The 22,640-nt window shown below is 34.9% G+C and overlaps 2 protein-coding genes across 2 annotated transcripts; one reads left to right on the forward strand and one right to left on the reverse strand.

The window, feature by feature from the left end:
- Positions 1-804: 804 nt before the first annotated feature.
- Positions 805-1,874, forward strand: LOC142355863 (protein FAM81A-like; the record flags this gene model as incomplete). Its single annotated transcript, XM_075407899.1, has 2 exons — positions 805-831; positions 1,418-1,874. Coding segments are annotated over 2 exons (250 nt in total), but the record flags the coding sequence as incomplete, so codon positions are not given.
- A 9,129-nt stretch (positions 1,875-11,003) lies between these two features.
- Positions 11,004-19,914, reverse strand: LOC142355862 (uncharacterized; the record flags this gene model as incomplete). Its single annotated transcript, XM_075407898.1, has 4 exons — positions 11,004-11,161; positions 11,648-12,641; positions 15,095-15,649; positions 19,663-19,914. Coding segments are annotated over 4 exons (1,908 nt in total), but the record flags the coding sequence as incomplete, so codon positions are not given.
- Between the last annotated feature and the right edge of the window lie 2,726 nt (positions 19,915-22,640).

The following is a 22,640-nucleotide window of genomic DNA, read 5'->3' on the forward strand; positions in this document are numbered from 1 at the left end:
GATAGATAGAGAGACAGAGACAGAGAGAGAAAGAGAGAGAGAGAGAGAGAGAGAGAGAGAGCGAGAGAGCGAGAGAGAGAGAGAGAGAGAGAGAGAGAGAGAAGAAGAACGGTTTATGAGAGGTTCACAAGTTCAAGCGCTCAAAACCAGATTATGTATTGGATAGATCAATAGGCTTGCAATTAAAAGCCGCAGGTTCGAGTTTAGTGCTAGACCTTTTTCACAATTTTTAGCGCTGGCTCAGAGTCCCCTAACATTACAGAGAGCACATTTTTATTTATATCTCTGAGCTAAGTCAACTCAAATGTTACCATAAAATTTTACGGACTCATTCACAATGATCTGATAGGAACGTACAGTAGTGAAGACTTAAACCGTATGAGAGAGCTATGGCAGTCTAAAGAAAAAGTTTGCAGGATCCGTTTTTTATTTTAGAGTAATGAAATCTTTCTTTTCTTCGCACTGGCCAGTGAGCGCTTAAAAATTGACTATGAAAGTTTCTCTGTGAAGAAGAGAGAATTTCTGATCAGAAACGATGAAAACTTATGTATGATCTAACTCTTTTTATCGTTTTGATTAGAAATCTGACACGGTTTGATTGAAAGTGTTAATCTGCCAAAATCTAGCCAAGAAATGGAGAAAAAATAAGCCGTTGGATAAAAATTTGATCCATTTCTTGCCCTGAGACGTACTCTAATTTCTAAAAGTTTTACGGAAAGACCAGATCATTCATTTAGAAGCACTATAAAATCAGTTGAGCTTCATGCTACAGCAAGTTGTGACTTTTCTATTGCTTAATTTCAGACCTGCTACAAATAACAGCTTGGGAAAGTTAGTCTTCTGTTCTGTCGACTGATAAATCTGCTGTAAATTTCTGAAGTTTCTGATTCTTCATTTCAAAAATTTCTATATTTCTGCAACGCTTTTTAAAACTTGACAGATTTCCATAACGAGCATCCGCATCTGTACTTTAGTTAAATCCTTGAACCCTCAGCGTAAATTTTTTTTGAAGTTTTTTGGCCAAAAATTAAGCGAGTTTTCTTTCGGTTTGAATTATGACAACAAAATGCCTATGGCTTTTCATATCAAGTCTGCCCAAGATAAAACATTCAAATTTTACGTCAAACGTTATGTTGAAGTTTTTTCGTGTTTTCTTTTCAAAATAGGAATTGATTCACTTTGAATTACTGAGGCCATGGTGATGGTTATTCAAAGTGAGTTAATTCTTTTTTTAAACGTGATACAAAAAAAATCAGCTCAGGGTTGAATTTGAAAAACTTGTAATACTTGATAAATGTACACTACTTATAACCTTTACACACTAAATTGTTGAAATTGTGTTGGAGTACCGAAGAAACTTATTATCTGCATTTTCTTTTCGTTCACATAATAACCTTTTACCTGCATTCTATTTAAGGTTCGCGTCTTGGGAACGAGCAGTTGAGAAACGGATCAACGACTTAGAGAAGAAACTGTTGAATGTTCTATCCAAACACAGAGGAGAAGTGGACGATGGCTTCTCATCCCTCCAGGGGTCAATGGAGACAATGAAGGCCATCATAGAGGGCAAAAGGAGACTCACTGAAGACGTGTTGAGAGAGGAAATAGAAGATATTAGAAAGCTGTTTGTTCTTGTTTAATTACGTGCATATCTGATGAGCCATGGGTAGATTTCGCTAAATTTTCCTCACAATAGTTGCAGATATCGTTGCAACTTTCAATAGATTATAATAGGAAAAAAGTCAAGTTAAAAGTCAAGTATGATAGAATGACGCTTTGAAACACGCATCTGAAAGTTTTGAAATACCAGATCACAGAAGTGCCACACTACATTATTTTTTGATACATCCCCTTGTCCAGAAATAGTTGTTTTCATCGTAGGTAAATAGTCAGCATTCCCGGATTTTATTAGATGATATCCCTTACGTGTCTGTTTCAAACATAAGAATCGTCGGCATGCTTGATTCGCAATCAGAAAGTAAAATATAATGTCGGTTTCAAACGTAGATTTTTTGGTATATTTTTTAATACGAATTATATTTTTGATGTGTTCGGATTGCAAACCTATGAACCTATGAAGTATTTGTTATGTTTGGTTTTAAAATCTAAGATTTCGTCGGTATGTTTGGTTTTTAAATTAAGGAAGCCATCCTTGATACATATAAAATTGTCGGTTTGTTCGGTTTTCAAACATTAATTTTTTCGGGTTTTAAACGTAAGAAATTGTAGGTAGGTTTGGTTTTCAAAAGTACGAATTTGTCGGTATGCTTGATTTCAAACATAGGAAACCGTGGTCTTGTTCAAATTGTATGGATTAATTGATATGTTCATTTACCAAACGTAGGAAGTCGTCGATATCCGTGGTTCTCAGTAACACGAAATCGCCGTTATGTTCAGTTTTCATTAATACGAAGTTGTCGTTATTTTTGGTTTTCAAAAATGGTTAACTGTCGATGGATTCAATTTCAAACGTAGGAAATTGTCGCTAGGTTAAAATTCAGTTATAAGAATTTGATAGAGGATGTCATCGGGTTGTCAGACTTACAACATAGAAAATTGTTGACATTGCTGGTTTTCAAATGTCCGATAGTTTTGAAATGTTTGGTTTGCAAAGGTATAAAATTTTTAATATGTTGCGTATTAAAAGAGAGGACTTAATCGTTTTTCTTTTTCAATTTCCAAACGTAGGAGGTCCTCAGTATATTCGGTTTATGATTGATGGATCCAATTGGAATGTTATGTTTGCATAGTAAAGAAATTGTCAATATGGTCACTTTGCAAACGTAAAAAGTAATCGATATGCTTTTTAACCATTGGGACTTCCTGGGTTCTGTTAAGTTGACAAACCTTTTTTTCGGTTTTTTTGATATGTTCAGAGGAAGTCATCGTCCTGCTTGTTTTTCCAAGAACGAGAAATCATTGGTGTGTTTGATTTTCAAACGTAATGCTCTGTTGATATATTCGTTTAAAACGTAGGAAGATGTCATGCTTGGTTGATTCGACGGGATGCTTATTTTGTAAACTTAGTATGCCGGATGTTCAAAGAAAACTGTCGGTTATTTGGTTTTCAAATGTTACAAGCTTTCGATATGTTTGGTTTCAAACGCAGGGAATTTTTTTGCATGTTTGGAGTAGAATGGAAACATATGAAGTATTTCTTTAGTTTACTTTCAAAAGTTAGGACTTCGTCGGTATGTTTTATTTTCAAACGTATGAAAAACCTGATGGAATTGATTTTCAAAATTAGCAGGCCATCCTTGTTGTGTTGTCTTTTTAAACGTAGGAAGTTACCGGTATGTTTTGTTTTCAAACGTAGGAAAATCTTTGGCTTTAACCATAAGGAGTTGTAGGCATGTTTGGTTTTCATTCTTTGTGAATTCGTTGATATGTTCGGTTTTCTATGGTAAAAATTCGGCCATAGTTTTGGTTTTCGATAGAAAGAAATCAATATTATGTTAGGCCTTCAATATCAAGATATTGTCGTGGTTTTCCGTTTTCAAACGCAAAGCATTTTTGTATATTTGTTCAAACGCAAAAAAGGCGGTATGTTTGATTTCAGAGAATGAATAGTCGGATATGCAAACGTAGGAATTCATTGTTGTTTGTTTTTATAAATAGTATGAAACCGTTGTTATTTTTGTTTTTTTTTCAAAAGTGGGATACTGCTGGTGTTTCAAGTTCGGTTTTGTGGGTGTTGCAAAATTATGAATGTGTTAAATACTGGGTAATCAAAGAGAAGGCTTTGTCGGTTATTTTTTCAATTTCCAAACGTGTTAAACCTTATTATGCCTTTTTTTTAAAATGATTTATATTTTCGGAAAGTTTTGTTTGCCAATGGAGGTAGTCGTCGGTTTGTACTGTTTTCAAACTTAAACATTCATCCATTTGTATGTATTTCAACTGTAGGAAATTGTCCGCTTGTTCTCGAAGAAACATAAGAAATCGTCATCATGTTTATTTTGCAATTGGAGTTGGTCGTCGGTCAGTTGTTTTCAAACATAGAAATATATCAGTATGCTTGGTTTTCAAAAATGGGATTTGTTTGATTTGTTAGTGTTACATTGGCAAATGTACAAAACTGTTATTGCGTTCTGTATTCAAAGTTAGGAATTGGTAAGCAAGTTTAGTTTTCACAAGTGAGAAATCGCCTCTATGTTTGGCAAACTTAGGAAGTCATTTTTCTTCTGTTCGGTTTTCTAAGTAAGGAAACTGTCGGTATGCTTGATTTCAAACATTTGATATTGTGTGCCGTATTCAGCTTTTGAAAGTGTGAATGCCTCAATATGTTCGGCTTCTAAGCGTAGTAAATCATCATTTTTTGGTTTTCGTCTATAAGAAATCGTTTCTATATTTAGTTTCCAAAAAGTAGGAAAATAGCGTTGGATGAGGAGTTTGTCGGTATTTCTCAAATCAAAATTCCATTGTGTTGTCAGTTTTCAGTCAGAGAAAAAATCCATTTGTTTGGTTTTCAAATTTATGGAATTGTTATTATAATTGGTATTCAAAGGTAATACTTGGGCAGTAAGTTAGTTTTCAAAAGGTCGAGATGTTTGGTTTATTAACGTAGGAATTTATGGTTTTGTTCGGTTTCCAATTTAAGGAAATGGTCGGTATACTAAGTGTTCAAACTTTCAATACATATATAACATCATTCAACATATTGATTGAGGATCAGAGTTGAGGTATTTTTTAAGCCTAAGGCATAAACAACTGATATTCTTAAATCTGAGGAGAGTTATCCAGGGAGAAAAAAGCCTGAAATATCCCGAAAAGTTTGTTGTTGCAAAGATGTTGCAAACTTTTGCTTATCTTCACGCTTACTACTTTACATAGCAAATTCTATCAAACGGTTTGCGGAATATTTTCAGCTTTTTTCTCCGAGAGCACGCGTCTTTTTTCGAGATCTTATTATGATTTATCAAGAGGTATTACAAAAATTTGGCTGGTTGTATCAATTTTTATGCTGGGTACATTTTTGCGAGTGGTTCTACGGTAATTTAAGTCATAGCCTTACTGGACCAATTATTTAAATTAGTATTCACTATTTGCCATATGGCTCATTTAATTGTCTCAATTTGTTCAGTTTGCCACAAACCAATGAATTATTCAGTCCTTTAAAGTTAAATTGTTCAATTGTGAATTGAAATAAACTGTTTGCATTAACTTGTATTGTCTTTGAAAACTCGTTAAATGCAATTTACAGTTTGAGCTTTACCCACACCCATAGCTTAACTATAACGTCATTACTCCAGTAGTTTGATCAACCAATTTTTTCAAGTGTCCTTTAATAGAACTAATCATGTAATTAAAAGTGCTGAATGTGAGAAAAAAAGCTCGATATTTTCAGCAAGATTAATTAATCTTGTAGCCTTACGTGACTTGCAGATACAAAAAAGCATAGGAGAAGCATTATGCTAAAATACTGTCCAATAAATGGGTTTTCAATCCAAAATTTGCAGGAAGGTTCAGGACCCAAATTGAGCCATGATCAGACGCGCTCGAACGCACACCCGTGTGTTCCCAGACCATATTTACAGGATCTGGATCGGGCGCTCACTAGTCTGAATCATGGTCTGGGTTTGGTCAGATCAGAAAATCACTTCGGACTGGAATGTCTGATCAGAAGAGGATTCCAGCACATTTGAGTCTGATGAGAGGCCGGTTGGAGCGAATTTGAGTCTGATCAGAGGCCGTTTTGTGCGTAGTGATGATAAAATCCCAGGTTGAGGTGTCCGGCGGAAGTGACCTCTGATCAGATTTTTCCAGACCAAAGTAATCTCCGATCAGACCATCTCAGACCAATATAAACTCTGGTCAAACTGATGTACGCTCGAAACCTCGTGTCCGTTCGAACTGCGCTCAACGCTGCCTCTGATAAGACCTTTCAGAAGAAAGTGACCGCTTATCAGACCGAAATCAAACCATTGTCTAGAAATATGTGTGCATGAAAGGGCCTGTGATCAGATCATCACCAGACCAGTTTTGCCAACGATCAGACCAATTTTACATCAACATACAGTTAGGCCCAGATGATTTCCAGGCCAATTTTCAGGTATTTCGCCTCTTATCAGACTCAAGTGTTCTCAAAATTACACCTGATCAGACTGAAATGTGCTCAAAATCACCTCTAATCAAAGTAAAGTGAGCTCGAAATCGCTTCTGGCCAGTTTCAAGTTTCCTTATATTTGCCTCCTACCACACTTGGGTATCAAAATCGCCTCTGATGAGAATCAAGTGCACTCCGAATAGCCTCTGATCAGACCCAAGAGTGCTCAAAATCACCGCTGTTCAGTCTCAAGTGCGCTCAAAATTTCCTCTGATCAGACTCAAGTGCGTTAGAAATCCCTTCTTATTAGGCTCAAGCGCACTCTAAATAGTCTTATCAGAGAATGATTTTAATGAGGAACAAAACTTCTAATATAGCTACAATATAACAATATATTTTGTTTCATAAAAATTGGTGTTTGCAGTACTACATCCAACTAAGGAAAAACATTCGACGTACTGCTAATGCAAAACAAACCAAAATGTCGAAAAAAAATTCGTGAAGTGCATGTTCCTGAATCAATAGATTAAGTTGGGCAGTTAAAAAACTTATTGTAAAAGGGGGACTCGCAGTTGCTATCAGTCGGACATCGTTTTTGCGATCAGCACCATTAGACTCAAGATGAATCTTTGATCAGAACATTGCTTTTTCGTTGCTTCTTAGCAAAGCCAACATATCTCAGTCACAAGGTTAAACAAAATTGAAAAAAAAGGCGCTCGAAATATTTTTTGATCACACCCAATTGAACTCCAAATCTTTTCTGACTAGACTCATAAGCGCTTGATACCAGTTCTGATTAAACCATCCCAGACGGAAGTGATCTTTAATCAGACCTAAATCAGACCATTGTTCAGACATCGTTGCATTCGATCCAATTCCGAGACCCTATAATTTTGGTCTGGAAATACACCGTGTGCGTTCAAATTCATTCTGGCCAGAGGTCACTTCAGTCTGACACCTCAACTTGGGATAGCTAATGCGGTGTCGGAATATTTTCAAGTCAAGTTCAAAGTCCGACTTTTGAGGTTTTTTTATATCTTTTGGTTGTTTTTTCCTCCTCTTTTCCCATCCGCACAGAAGACCAGCTATGGTAGAGCTACATACAAACAAGTACGGAACAATTGAGCAGAATGTTTGCAAAAGACCAGGCTCAATTTATATGCCAAATGACACTAAACAACGACTGTCTGAGGCAGATTCGAGCGCACTTGAGTCTGATCAGAGGCCGTTTCGACTGCATTTGAGTGTTATCAAAGGCCCTGTCAAGCGCACTTGAGTCTGAGCAATTTCGAATTTGCGTTTTCGTATGATTAGGTGATAATGGCTCTGCCACGAGGCAAAAATTGATATCTGCTCTGACCAGAGACTCAGTTGGAGTCCCTTGCTTCCGATCAGGACAAAATATTCCAACCGACCGCTAACAAGTGTTTGTTTCCTTTATAAAGAGGAACAGCAACCGTAGATTCAGACGTTTGTTAAAAATTACTCTCAATCTTCATCTGTGGTGCCGTTGAAATTAAGCGATTGCATGCAAAATTTTGAATTTAAAAAAAAAATTGTAAAAATTTTATTTCACAAAAAACAATTTCGATTTTTAATTGACTCCTGCTGGAGATCGATTTACTGCTGGAGATCGATTTTATGAAATGCATTTATTAGAACGATACTTATGGTCTCTTGCGTGTTTAAGTATAGTCTCTGACCAGTGGCCATCTCGGTCTGGAAGGTCTCCGCATGGTCTGTTCAGAGTCTGGACAATAGTCTAATCATGAGTGCATAATTGTCTGGATCATGGAGTTTTGTTACGGTCTGGTTAGATTTTTTTTATTGGGTCGGAAAGTCTGAGAAGAGGTCATTTCGGTATGGAAAATCTGATCAGATGTCATCTCGGTTAGGAGAGTCTGATGACAGCCCAATTTGGGTCTGGACCTCAACCTAGTCATTATAATTCATTTGACTCAAGTCCAGCTTGGCTCAGTTCCAGCATAATCATATTTAGATAACACAAAAACACGAGAAAAAAATGTCACTAAAGTTTAGCATTAGAGAGTTCTTTTATATTACTAATTCTGAAGAGTCACGATGAATTAAAGTGCTTCATAATAAATGTTTGTATTTTCTGCATTTTAATTTGACATCTTATCTAATCTGAGATGTTGCTTTGGAGATTGTTTCATAGTTTTGTCCGAGCTAGGTTGCTGTAATATTTAACTAAAGGAAACTGGATCAGAATTGGGAGTTATCAAAAGATCTTCCAGTGATAACAAGCAACGGGTAAATTTGTGTGCCAACAGCTGCTACGTTTTTGTGCTTAAATGGAAAAATTTCTTTAACTTATGAAAATTCAAGTTAAACAGAATCTCTTGTTTTGAACCAACTCTAAAGTTGAATTATCAAAGGACAATTTCCGTGCAAATTCATTCAATTGGAAAAAATGTATAAACAAGTATGGAAGAAAATTTTTTATATAAAGATGATTTATTCTACCGCCGGAGTTGTAAAGTACATGAACGAAATAATGCAATATAAAATAAAACTATATCACCATATTTAGCATTGCCAAAATTTAAACTCGAATCAGTTCTTTTCTAAAATGTCATGTTATCCTGTCCGAAGTTCTCAACGTTAAAAACCTTTCATTGAAACAACCTCTCACTTACCATTGGAAAGTTTGAAACAGTTCATATAAACTGTTAGTTTTGAATGCACTTTCAAAAAACAAGTTTTGGCTCGTCACAATTTCCAATTTGGACAAATTTGAGGTAATCAAAGTTGTAAAGTACAAGAATAGTTTCTGAACCCTAATTTTTCGTAGTTTGTTTTCTTACTCTATCGTCTTTTTGGTTGTGGTGGTGTAAATGAAAGCAAATTTTTTGAAAAACTTCTCCCCTATATTGCCTACCAAGCAATTTTATACAAATGTGTAGGAACAATAAAAATTAAAAAGTATATCAGAAGGCACTGCAGTCACAAAAAAAGCTAAAAAACATGAAAAGACCCAATCAATTAAAATTTGTATATAGAGAACTGCAAAAATGACCAGCCAAAGTTAGCAACTAAGTGAGGCAAACGGTTCGAATTCAATGTTTCTTGACTTTTGATACTAATTTTTTATACAGTTTTTTAGCAAAATGTCAAGGTGGGGGACTTTAATAAGCTCACGATTGCATTTAATACCTTGCCTCTCTATTTGGTTTTGATAAACTCCAAAACCCTCACTTCGAAAAAATCTTCAGAAAAAAAAACCTCTTGTGAAAATATTTGTCTCTGGATAGTCTGATTGCAGCCCAATTTGGGCCTGGACATCAACATAGGCATTATAATTTCTTTGACTCAAATCCAGCATAATTTTTTTTAGGATAATACTACAAAACGGGTATAAATGTCAGTAAAGTGTAGCATTGAATTGTTATTTTTTATAGCAAGATGGGCACATACTGAATAGTCACGGTGAACTGAAGTGCTTCATAATAATTTTTTGTATCTTCTGAATTCTGGATCGAAATTTTATCTAATCTAAGATGTCGCTTTGGATATTGTTTCATAGTCTTGGTCCGAGATAATTGGCTGTAAGATTTAAATAATGGAAACTGGCTGTGAATTGGGACTTATCAAAGGATCTTTCAATGATAACAAGCAACGAGCAAATTTGTGTGCCAAAAGTTGCTGCCTATACTTTTTGTACTTATAGGTAAATATTTTTTCAACTTAAGAGAAGTAAAATTAAACAGAAGCTCTTATTTTGAAACAGCTCTAAATTGAATTATTGATGGACAATTCCATGTAAATTCAATCAATTGGAAAAAAGAAAAAAAATTGTAAAAACAATTATAGAAGAAATATAACAGAAAAATTATGAAATAAGGATGATTTTTTTGTCGCCAGAGTTATAAAGTACATGAATGAAATAACACAATATGAAGGAAAAGTATATCACCTTAGTAAGCATTGCCAAAAATTCAAATTCGAGCAGTTTTTTTTCTATAATATTATGTTATCGTGTCCCAAGTTCTCAGCCTTAAAAAGTCTTCAATGAAACACTCAAAGGTTATTTGAAAATTTGAAACAGTTCTTATAAAACTGTTATGTATGAATACTTTTGCGAAAAAAAGCATTGGCTCGTCAAAATTTGCAAATTGGTCGAGCTTGTGGTCATCAGAGCTGTCATCCTAGTTTATTGTCATTTGGTTGTGGTGGTGTAAAGGAACGGGGTTTTATTACAAAATCACTCCCCTTTAGTGCCTACCAACAAATTTAAAATATTTATACAAATATGTAGCATTATTTAACCTTAAAAGTCTCTCAGAAGGCACAGCATTTACAAAAATTGCTAACAAAAAACAAAAAAAGAACCAATCGATTAAATTTAGTAGAGGGAGCTGGAAAAACATTGGCCAAAATTAGCAAATAAGTGGGGCAAACGGTTCGAATTTAATGTTTTTTTTATTTTTGATACCTAATTTTGATTACAATATTATACCAGAAATTCAAGGTGGCGTACTTTAATAAGCTAATGATTGCAATTAAAACCTTGCCTCTCAATTCGATTTCTATAACCTCCCAAGCCTTCGCTTTGATAAAATCTTCAGAAAAACAACCTCTTGTGAAAATAGCTGTCTCAGAAAGCGTGGCATAGACAAAAAACAACATAACAGACACTCAAAATTCGTCTAAAACCAAAAAGTGTCAAAGTTACTAAATCCAACACAATTTTTCGGTCAAATTTTGTTCATATCTCATTGCTGACATCGATTATATGCTTTTGCTGACTATTCTTCCAGGAAAGTTTATTCGAGACCTTAAACACAGCAACAATTAAAAAATACTCACGACGACGTATATTTCTATTATAGTCTTATTCGTTTTTCATTTGATATTTCCAAATTGTATCAATAAATTATTGTTAAATAACCAATCACCCATCGTCCGCCATATTTTAAATCACTTCATGGTCCATCATTGCTCCAAATTTCCCTCAGCAATTACCGATTTTGCAATTAAACATAGGTCATAGAAACGACGACATAACATTCAGCAGATCTTCTTCATCCATCCTATCATTTGACTTCGGAGAACTCTGTGTACCACGTCCTCGATACCGGCTGCGTCCTTTGCCTGAAATGAACTTTTCGTAGCGTCTCCCATATTCCCTAATTCATTTGAGCATTCTCAAAATAAAAGAAATTGAAAGAATTTTTGCAATTTAAGCTGCGCTTGAAACACGCAAGTGCAAGTTTTAAAAGGCCAGATCTCTGTTGTACCTGAGTTTCTACGATGCCAGATTTTGCTACATAAAGTGCAGATTTGCAAGTGTGTGTTTCAAGCAAGATTACTTGACTCCTGAAAAGTCACTTCGAGATTCTGGCTTGCGTCTGGAACATCTGCAAGGTTCTGGATTAATGCTCAGTGACTTGATCAGAGTGACCTAAGTTACACTTACAGGCTTATAAAGAACCCAGAAATATGATGTTAACCATGATCCGTGGCCTTTAAACCATTTTTAAAGCCCAGTGTGGCATCCAAGTTCAAAAGTTATGGAAGCAAGCAATGAGTATAAAAATTTTTAAAAAATATGTCGGCTGGGGTAGTGTTTTTACGTACCTTCTTTTCTACTCAACGCTTTGTTAGCCTCCTTTTTCAAATCTTTTCCCGAATCCCATTTCCCAGTTTTGAGCCCTACTTCATCGTTATCCCACGAATTTTTTCCGTGTTTGACTTCTTTCGCTCCTTTCTCGGTGTGAGTTTGGAATCCGTTCCAATGAGATGAGTTTGGTGTCAAGAGTTGCAGCTTTTCGTCGGAGTGGAGTCCAGATTTTGAATGTCTACTATGGTGTCCTTTTGATCTAAGCTGGTCATAATGAATCGAACCAGAATTGTGATGGTGACTTAGTTGATGGCCAGCATCATGACTATGACCCTTGGCAAAGCCGTGACTGTTTTCATCTTCATTTCCATAAGTGTGTTCATGGCTATCAACGGCACTGTGTTTGTGCTTAAAATTATCGCCATGTTTATTGTCGTGCCTATGATTGTGTTTAGCACTATGTCCACGGCTGTGACCATGATGATGTTCATAACTGTGCCCATGACTGTGCCCATTACGGTGTCTATGATTATGTTCATGAATCTGGCCATAGTTATGTTTATGGCCATGTTTATGAACATGCTCGTTATCCCGGCCTCGACCGTGACTGTGATGTGACTTCCTATGATCTTCGTGTCCATGTTTTCCCATTGACAAGTGCAAATCGTGAAGAAAATTGTTGTCAAAATTCCCAGAAGTTTTATCACTATCTTTTTCAATATTCTCGTTTTTCTTTCTATCTGAATTGTCTTTCTCCTCTTTATGCGTTTGATCAGTATGTCGAGACTTTCTCGCTTTGCTTTCAGTCAAAAGTTGTTTGTTCAGCTTCTGCTTCAATTCATCAATCCTGTGTCTTGCGTCATTCATTTCCTCTTCGATTTGATGACGGTGCTTATTTTCTTCTTGTTGCTTCTTGCCATGAACATCTTTATGCTTGTCCAAGTTGTCGCGATCTTTGTGTTCTCCATGACGTAAATCGTGACCTTCAAATTTTGTATTCTTTTTCCTGGTCTAAAATATATTATCATGGAGATAAATAAAACGTTAATCACTATCTAATTTACATCAACTATTACTATATATATGACAAGAGAAGAAGAATCAAATGTGAATTTTACATTCAAATTGTAATTCCGATCAAGTGCTGACGAAACATTTTGTGAAAACTAGGCGAAAAACGACTGAAAAACTGATAGACCGTACTTCATACTCCACTTGATGCTATATAAGAATCAATTTCCCCTTACAATTGTCTTAACATGATAACAACTCACAAAGACACATTGGGTGGTCAATGTATGAAAAATTGAATAATTGTACTAGATTGTACTAAAATAATTGTACTAGATTTACTAAATCGAATAATTTTTACTAGATTGTACTAGATTGAGTTCAAATTTGCTTCAAAATAACCGCCGCACCACGGATACAGTATCTAATAATCGAAATGAACGAAAGCCTATTTATTGATTAATTTCAGAGATGTTCATTTTGATACTACTTGTGTATTAAGAAGACAATTAGCTGTTTTGCAATTACTCGTAGCAATGATCGTCAGGACAATTAGGTCTTCAATTTTCATCTGAAGTAATTACTACTAAATTCCGGGCAGTAAACTTTTAGGCTACTTCAATGCTCAAAATGGTTTCCCAAAACGTAAAACTAATTGAAATTTGATTTTCCTTGTATTGGTCACGTAATGGTTAGGAAGAGGTTTTCTTATTATAATGCATCTGGAGCATTTCAATTTAGTTCCCCAAAGATGTCAACATTTTTCTAGAAGTTTCTTTTGCCTCGTTTCAAAAAATTAATAAGAATGAAGAATTTTCTAAGAAATTTTTTTGCTTTCCGCTTTAACTTTTGACAAAATGCTCTTCTTCAGGTTGAACAATTGCTAAGGATGGATGCTTGAGTACTTTATAGGGTCAAGTGGTCTTTGAAGTACAGTTTTTCAGCATTTTAATTAGTTTTTGGCCTATTTTCCACAGTAAGCTAGTTGCAACAAATATTGGTTACACCGAATCGAGCTTGCGCCGAATATCCCACCCCCATTCAATTTAGTTTTTAATTCAGTCAGATCATTTTCAGTTGTGCAGGTTTTTTGAATCTTTAGGTTCTAATGTCCAGGACCAATGTTCCACCCTTAAATCAATAAATCAGGGCTATTTATCAGAGACTCCCCTATTTATCAGAGACTCATAGTTATTGGGGCATAGAGTTTAGAAAAAAAATTTGAAAAGAGAAGCAACTTTTTTGCAAGTGCATCTAATCAATTTTTACACTGTTTGATTTGAGAGCAATTAAAAGAACACTGATTAAAACAAACATAACCGACTAAACGTCGGAAGAATTGCTCTTGAACGACTAGTGGGAGCTCTAATCAATTGCAGCCTGCTTCAGTCGGGGGGGGGGGGGGGGTAGCCTAAATGGGACTAAGAAGTTCTATAGTGGGCTTCAAATAACCATATTAGAGGTTAACATATACCACTATTAAGATTTAAAGTAAAAAATGACACCAGTTTCGGCGCACTTTTTATTTGACTTTTAGTATTAAATCGCCGCCAATTGAGTTCAGCTGCTTGAAATTGTGATTGAGAGAGAATTTTAGATCACGCGAAATGCAAAAAGTCAAGGGCGTAAAAGTCACTCGAAAAGTCAAAACCGTCAAGCGAAAATTTTGCATAAAAAAAGACACACACGTTTACAATAATTGCTATGAACTGCGTTCAAGAGCAATTAAACAGCGTAAATAGAAAATAGAATTCTCTTTTTACAACAAATTGATGTCATTTTTACGCTCTTTTATAAGAACAATCAGCTCTCATAGCGGGGGCACAATAATCGTCACCAATAAATCAACAGTATGTTTAAAATGGTATATTTATTATAGTTTAGCAAATCATTATTATATCTAAAACCAGGACCTCTTTTTCTCTTGATATTTTTTTGCTGTCAATTGTAAAGCTTTTATGGCTATATGGGAGACTCTGTCCAGCTGTTAACATTGGAAGCACATATAACGTTATTTAGGGACCATTGTAACTACCAGAAACATGTCAAAATGTATTTAACGCTGTCAAAAAAACTTGTTTAGTCACTGAGCACGGAATATATTTCACACTTAATAAATTTATTTGACAGATTCTCCTAAAGAATCAGACTAAATTGGACAAATTAAGATTCATTTTTGTGTTCATAAAATCTATTGTCTCGCTGAAACTTGGTTCTCGCTGATTTTTCTGACCCAAATGTCTTAATAAAGAAATACATAGCAACTTTTTGTAGAGTTTCAGTGTTGCCAAGGCAACAAACCGCACTTGAAATGCAAGAAACAGACATTCAGGGAGTTGCAATATGTTTACAAACAAATTTGCATCAAAATTTCACGCAATTTTGCTCAAATTTTCAGCGGTTTGGCCCATACGCTGCAGATTATGCGACACAAAACAAACCATATTACATACCTTATCATTGAACTCGTCCTCGTCCAAATTCTCATCAACATCTTCATGTTTCTCATTTCTGTCACTTCTACCAGATTCATCATCTTTATTATGCACCCACTCATTTTTGTCCCCTTTATGTTCGTGCAAAATTTGTTCACTATCCTTCCCGTGTTTCCGGTCATGATCTTTTGACGTCTCGTCTTTTTGCTCGTCTTGATGCAATTGCTCTTTTATTTCATGTTGACCTCTATTTTTATCATTGTGCTCATTAAATTTATGATGTACATTTTTGTTGTATTTGCGTTCTTTTGACTTCTCTTTACCAGTTTTGTGATCGTCGATAACATTTTTCAGTCCTTCTGAATGTTTTAAATTGTACTTTTCCTGTTTTTGCAAATTTTCACCATGTTTATTGGTTTTCTGGTTTTGTTTTAAAAATTCGTCCAAAGTTTCGTCAAATAGTACTTTTTTGTCTTTTTTCTTGTGTCGGTCGAGACGATCGTGCCTTATTTTGTGATCGTGTTTATTGTTCTGGAGAATTTTGTGTTCTTTTTGACCGGTTTTCTCGTTTGTCTAAAATGCAACAACAGTTGTTTTTAAATGAAATGCATTCAGAAATAGATGTTAACACGTACATTTTTGAACAGTTCTCAAATTGTTTTGGGCATTACTGGCCTGCGTCTTATATGGTTTTTTCATGGGTCGAGTAAAAAGCTTTTCATAGGCATTTTGAGTGTAGCATGCTCTTTTCATAAACATTTGGGTCGATGATGGGTCTTGAGCAAAACTCAATAGTTTTGCCTTTTTGGAAATTCAGGATATTTTTCTTACATTTTTTCTGCTGCTTTACATGCAGAAGCAGCACTGGAGCAAGACTACACGGCATTAAACCACTGCAGTCCAACTTATTACACAGCTGGAAGAGTGCCAGAAGACTGGGGAACTTTTTGAGATTCTTAAAAAAGCGGTAAATTTCGCTGCTAGGCTATAATGCAACCTTAGTTGATTGAATGAAATGAGTTATGCTAATTGTGCTGATCTTGTTGCCCCTAGCCATGATGACAGTGCGGCGTTATTTAGTTGTTTTCCCAAGCAAAAATAATGCATATCGTTTTTCAAAAAACAATGCAGTTTTTTGAGAAATTGGTTGTTCTTCTGAATCGCAAAAGATAGAACTGCAGGCTCAAGCGGACTACGTTAAAAGCAAAACGTTATAAGCAATTTTTGAGGTTGAAATGCGGACTGAATTTTTATAGCTCATTCGTTTGAGTCGATTCAAGGTTTCGCATGGCAGTTGCACATGACAGTGCGTAGAGTAAAAAAAAACTGGGTCAAAGCAACGTCTAGATAATTGAAACTGGGTCAAAAAACTCCAAAAACAAAAACATTTGTTGAGTTAAAGTGGAGATCAGGATTGAAGTCAAGCTAGAGACTTTTTATAGGCTCTTTGGGTTGAGCAGGATCTTTTCTAAAGTCGAGGTATAAGGATGGGATGTCATGTTAGCTGTTCTCTATAGTTCCGGAACTGTAGCAATCACCACTCTATATCACAGAGTGGTGGTCTCACAAAATTGCCCTCAAAATATACCTCAACTTTTTAACTGTTAGTTAATGAAGTCTGGCTTTTTAATTTTACAGCTAAAATAAAAAAATGTCTTCTCATTCAGAGGAAAGAAAACTATTTTATTTATCAGAGGAGGAGCACTTGGAAATAAAAATCTTTTTGGATGAAGAACTATTTCTCTGCAGAAATATACAGGAGCTTAATTAGCATATAGACAATCAAAACAAATGCTGATCGAAACTTCCAAAACAGGTTTTTTTTTCGAATAGCCGGTATTTACGCAATTGTGCTTATGGCGAGAATGAAACCAAAAATGTCGATTGGATTTCCCGCAACGTCAATGTCTCGAAAACAAGTGAACACTTTCTTAGAACTGATAATTAAAGAGTACAAGCACTATCATTACCAGACAAAATGAACAGGCCTTAAAAATGGCTATAATGATATATAAAGTCTCTCCTGTATATTAGATACAAAATCATTTCCAGCAACGTTAAATAAAGTATTGGCACGAGACTTTGGAGAAGTTTGTTTTCTGTATGAAATATACTCTTTAAGAAAAAAAATTCATTTATTATACAAAAAATTTGACATGATGATTAGGTTGCAAATTACTTCTCAACGCTTCAAATTATGATATTTGCATGCTACGTAAACCAGTCGTTATCTGGTTGGAGTGATCTGGCCGAGCAGATCAATTTTCTGTGTCACGCGAGTGTAAAGTTTTTAACAACGACACTTTTTGCGCCCTGAAAGACATTTGATCAGTCTGTTTAGCCAATCAAAGATAGCTATAGCCACACTACGTTTGGTTTGACTTATACGTAGAAAATTTTTTTTTGTGTTTGGAGAAGCAGGATAAGTGAGACGTCTTTTTAGATTAATAAATTGATACACTGCATGCAAAGGTAAGTTTGCCCTGGAAAACGTTGAAGTCCATCCATCTCATTCAGGAGGGAGAGATCAGAAAAATTAATTGCGATAAATTTTTCCTGAGAAGAAGAAATGAGGAGCAACATTTGTTTCAATCAAATCCTGCTACTCAAATGTTTGCGCTGGTCTACAGTATAAGTTTTCAAGGTGCCATTGGAAAAAATTATTTTTGTTATCGTGTAGTTACGCATTTTGTACTAAATCTTTTTAAATAATTAGTATTGTTTGATTTTTAGTATACACAAATTTAATATGTGTCAGTTGTTTTCTGATAATTCAAAATTTTGATATACTACTCATTCAAACTGATTCTCTCTCATTCAAACCGTCATCCTCAATTTACATAGATTTTCATTTCAAATTCATAAACTGGTTTTCAATCCTCTTCCTGATTTCTTACTACATCTAATCTGGCTCTCTCTAATCTAATGTTTTCTGAAAAATGTTTGCTGACTTAAATTGTTTTTATGTTTTAACAATCAGGTGGGGAGTTTTTAAAACTGTTTCAAGTCTCACCTGTAAAACTGTACGCAAATTAAACGGGAAATCGAGAAAAAGCCGCCCACTGTTTTTTGCGTTTATTTTTTTATCCATGCAGCATCTGGCAGTTTTGAACTATAGCAGATATTTTTTCTTCGATCAGAAACGTCAGATTCTGTTGGATGACGCTGTTTTGGAAAGTTGAGAGAACATTCGATATGTTTCCAAAAAATGTTTGTCTGGGTACTCTCTCGATGCCAGATAATTTTGCAAGACAATCTGTAGAGTTGATGCTTGCATATTGGTATGAACTAATAATAAGACTTCTCACGTTATTTGATACAATTTTTTTTTGTTCTCTATCTTTTTTGCCTAGTTCTAGAGCAGTTCTCAACAATGAAAATATATTTGAAATTTGTGTTGGTCTCTGATCTGAAACTCACGGGTATGATGTGAACTATCGCGTCATGTGATCCAATTTTCATTCGCTCAAGTTACCAATTATAAGAATTTTGATCATTGGGTATTATATCTGAACAAAACTTTGAGAACTCGAAATAACCATTTGACCAGTGATCAGATATTTCTGCGTTTCATCTTCAGATATAGGAGATGACGTATGAGAATAGGACAGTTTCGGATGCAGATCCAAAAGGAATTGATTCAGACCTTCTCAGACCGAAATGCTCTGCAATCAGGCTTCGTTTTTATGACATTTATTCATTTAATCCTATTTTCTCCCTACCTGGTCCAGAGGTGAACATTTTTGAATTTGATCAGGAATTTAAAACAAATAGAATTAAAAAAATATATTTAACTTCCCACCGAAGTACAAAAAATGACTTCTCTTGAGAAAAAAACAAGAGGATTAATTGGATTGGATTAATTGTGTTACAGGACGAGGCGCCGCAGGCATAAATGACCTCTGATCCGATGGTCCCAAACCGAAATGAACTTTGATCAGACTAAACCGCACTCGAAATACTCCGAAGTGCGCTTGAATTCATCCCTGATCAGACCCAATTGCACTAGATATTGTTTCTGATCAAGCTCAAGTGCGCTTGAGTCTTCCTCTTGTCGGACTAAACTGACGTTTTCAGGTCACCAGACCCTTTAATTTCTCTTTATTCTGCAATTTTATTTTCACCACAACAAATTCAATAATCACGCGGCATTAAAACCCGTTAATCTTTATTTCTTCTATTGGTTGGTGTCAGGACAATTTACCTAAGTCCATTTTACTCAATTTGACTATACCCAACCTGCCATTTCACCCAATGCCATTTTGCCCGATGTCAACTTCAATTTACCTTTTGGTTAAAAATATCAGAACGACTACTTGGCCAACTATATACTAAGATGACCCGGGGACTTGATATGAAAATATCACAATCGAACATCGGATAATTGAACGAAAAGATCAAAGAACATTGGGAAATTTGGCACTGGGTAAAATGGCATTGGGTAAAATGGCATTGCGTAAATGGGGTAAATGGCAGGTTGGGCAAAATGACATTGGATAAAATTGCATTGAGTAAAATGGAATTGGGTAAAGTCGCGTAACCCTATTGGTTATGTCATGAAAAAATACATAAATGTCACCACTTACCTTATCCAGCCCCTCGCCTTTCTCATCGTCTCTGTTTAAGGTCTCAAATCTTTCCGTCTTTCCACTGTCACTATCTTTCACTTGAAACTTCTCACCTCCACTGTGCTTGCGATTGCTTTTTGTGTATTCTTCTGTCTTTCCGCTTGAGAGGTCTGTTTGTTTCTGTTTCGATTCCTTTTCGAAGTCGTGTTCGTGCTTCACGGAAGACTCGTCATTTTTGTCCTCTGATTCTGTGTGATGGTGATCATCAATCTGAACAAACTTGAAATACTTTTCAATGATGAGATATTTATCATTAGCGCACAGATATGCTGCACTAATATTACTCACATTCACATAGTATACAACAAGTCAAAATCTGATAACTGAAGATCTGAACGGGTTTAAAAGCTATTAAGAAGAACCACTGCTGGATTCGATACTCCATCTTGTTCATCAGGGCTTAAATTTGGCTGAGTTATCGTGCATTCAACCTCTTCCATTCACTGCCTACCGTCGGATTGTAGCCTGGGATGATTTTAATTAATAACCAAGTAGCATATGGTCCTTGAAGAAATTTCGTTTGATCGCAAAATAAAATTGATCTCAAACTAACCAAAAAATGAGCCTAAGAGAGAAACTTATAGAAAGATTTAATGATGCTGATGAAAATTGAAATCTGAAATCCGCGCGGATTTAGCAGGACAAAAAGATTGGCTGAAACATATCAATGATCTTGGACCAAGTAATAGTCAATGAGAAGCGGGTTGATGCAAGAGAAAATATTTGAACAATTTGATGTAAATGTTGTTACAGGAAATAATTACATTACTGATTTTGTTGAAAATCACATTTCAAAATTTTTGCCGAATCACATTAAGCTGGCGAAATGTAATTAATCTGCATTGCTATTAATCATAGTACTATCCTCGTTAATTGTTCCGACTCACATGTGGGGGGCGGAGCTATATACTTAAATGGGTTTTTTTTTGTTCAGACAGTTTTGGCCGATCGTTATATTCATCGTAGAGAGTTGAGACTGGTATCATTAGAAAGCTCGTCCAGCGTAGAATATGGAATTAAAAAGATTTTTTTGATTTTCGTTATCGGGGAGTCGTCGAGTTATCGGGGTTTAAATTTTTGAGAAAATTAGAGTGAATTCCGTTGTTTTTATTCTCACTTTCCTTAATTTTTGACCAAATTTTTGTTAATTTTGCTAAAACTCGTTAAAATTAAGAAAAACAATGTTAATGGTTATACGGTTAGAGATAGAGAAGGCTCGACAATTTGTTTTAATCGAGCTTTTTGGTTACTATTTTTACTTTGAATTTGAGAGCAAATTTTTTGAAATTTTTTGAATTTGAGACCTTTTAACTCAAAAAAGGCTCCAAATAAGCTTTTGTTTTCAACTTCGTTTAAATTTTCAGGTAGTACAGACCTAACATCTGCTGCCACAGTCTTTGAAAGCTACTAAAAACACAACTGTACATTTGCTTTCTGTAGGAGTTTTCTGTAACTAAATTGTTGCCGGTTTTTGAAATATAAACCTGAAAATTATACAAAGTATTGGGTTTATTTGGTTGTGGTTTATTGAAATATTTCATTTCATAATTGATCTATTTTGCAATTATATGAACTACTTAACTGTTTTTGTTAGACGCTGAGAAAAATCAGGGCTAGGAGTCATCTCATCATAGATTCTTACAATCAATAATTATCCGGATTTTATTAGGGCGCGGTCTTTTTCAAATATTTTGTGCAGTTTTGTTTTTTTATGTTGATTACTGACTCAATTTATTTCTTATCACGGCCCAGTCAATGACTATCAATCCTATTCACAACAAAATAAAGCCACATGAAACTATAGTTTGTCTTCAGAGAAAAGCTCATAGTCTTTATGGCTTTGAAAATGTAATTTTGTGAATTTTGATTGATTTCTTTTTGTATTCATTTGTAAAACATATTGCAGCTCTATGACTACGTTTTGTTAACAAAAGATTCCAATTGGTTCAAGCTGCAAGTGAGCCGATGCAATGCCTTCAGTTATTATCTAATGCCTCTTATAACTTTGAATACATTTGTTTTAAGAGAAAGTTATTGAAAATTTGAAATTTGTCAATGTTTAATTTTCTTTTTGTCCACGTGTAAATAAGTCTTAATTTAAACAGGGCAAAACGTATTCCAAGCGGAGGAAAAAATAATCATTACAATGGTTTCATTTTCAAGTAATGTTTTTTGTAATGTTGTCCTGTATTTGAGGTAGTTATTTATTCCTTTTTCAACTAATCATATTATTTATAGCTCCAATTGGCCTTAAAAAATGCGCAAAATGAATATATTAATTGACTTTTGTGAATTTCTGATAGTTTTAACGACTGCATTGCCGTTCTCTCAAAACTTCGTGGAAATGTGTCTTTGCCTGTAATTGTGAATCTTTTCGTTTTCATATGGCCTATCCCTGTCAACCAAAAGTCCTAATTGTTTCTCAAAACGTTTGAATTAATCTATTTTTTTGATTTTGAAATAGGTCTAAAATTTTTCATGAACTTCAATAGTTTTTTTAAGAAAACAATTTTTTATTTCCCAATATTTGCAAGTCTTCCTGTATCTGGGGTTGTTGTTTGTTGTCTTTTCAACTTATCACTCTAAAGATGGTTGAAATTGGCATTGAAGAAATGCGCAAAAACACTTTTTTAATGAATTCAGTGAATGGCCTTTAGTTTTAACGGCTGCGCATCCGTGCTCTCACAAAGTAACTTAGGATTTTTTTTGTTTTTGCCACTTGATTTCAATGGCTTTGAATGTTTCCACAATTTTTTAACTGAATCCATTTCCTAAGTTCAGTACATAGTTAACGGTTTTAAAGACTTAAGATTATGTTCTTTAAAGAAAACTTTTTTCTTACTCCCATTTTTTGTTATCTTTGTCGTCATCAAGTAACTAAGTCTTATCTTTGACAGAACTAATCAATTTTGTTTTACTCTGAACATTATTTTCTG

This window comes from Convolutriloba macropyga, unplaced genomic scaffold (assembly GCF_964194025.1).
Source record: "Convolutriloba macropyga unplaced genomic scaffold, txConMacr16.3 SCAFFOLD_4241, whole genome shotgun sequence".
NCBI lineage: Eukaryota > Metazoa > Xenacoelomorpha > Acoela > Convolutidae > Convolutriloba > Convolutriloba macropyga.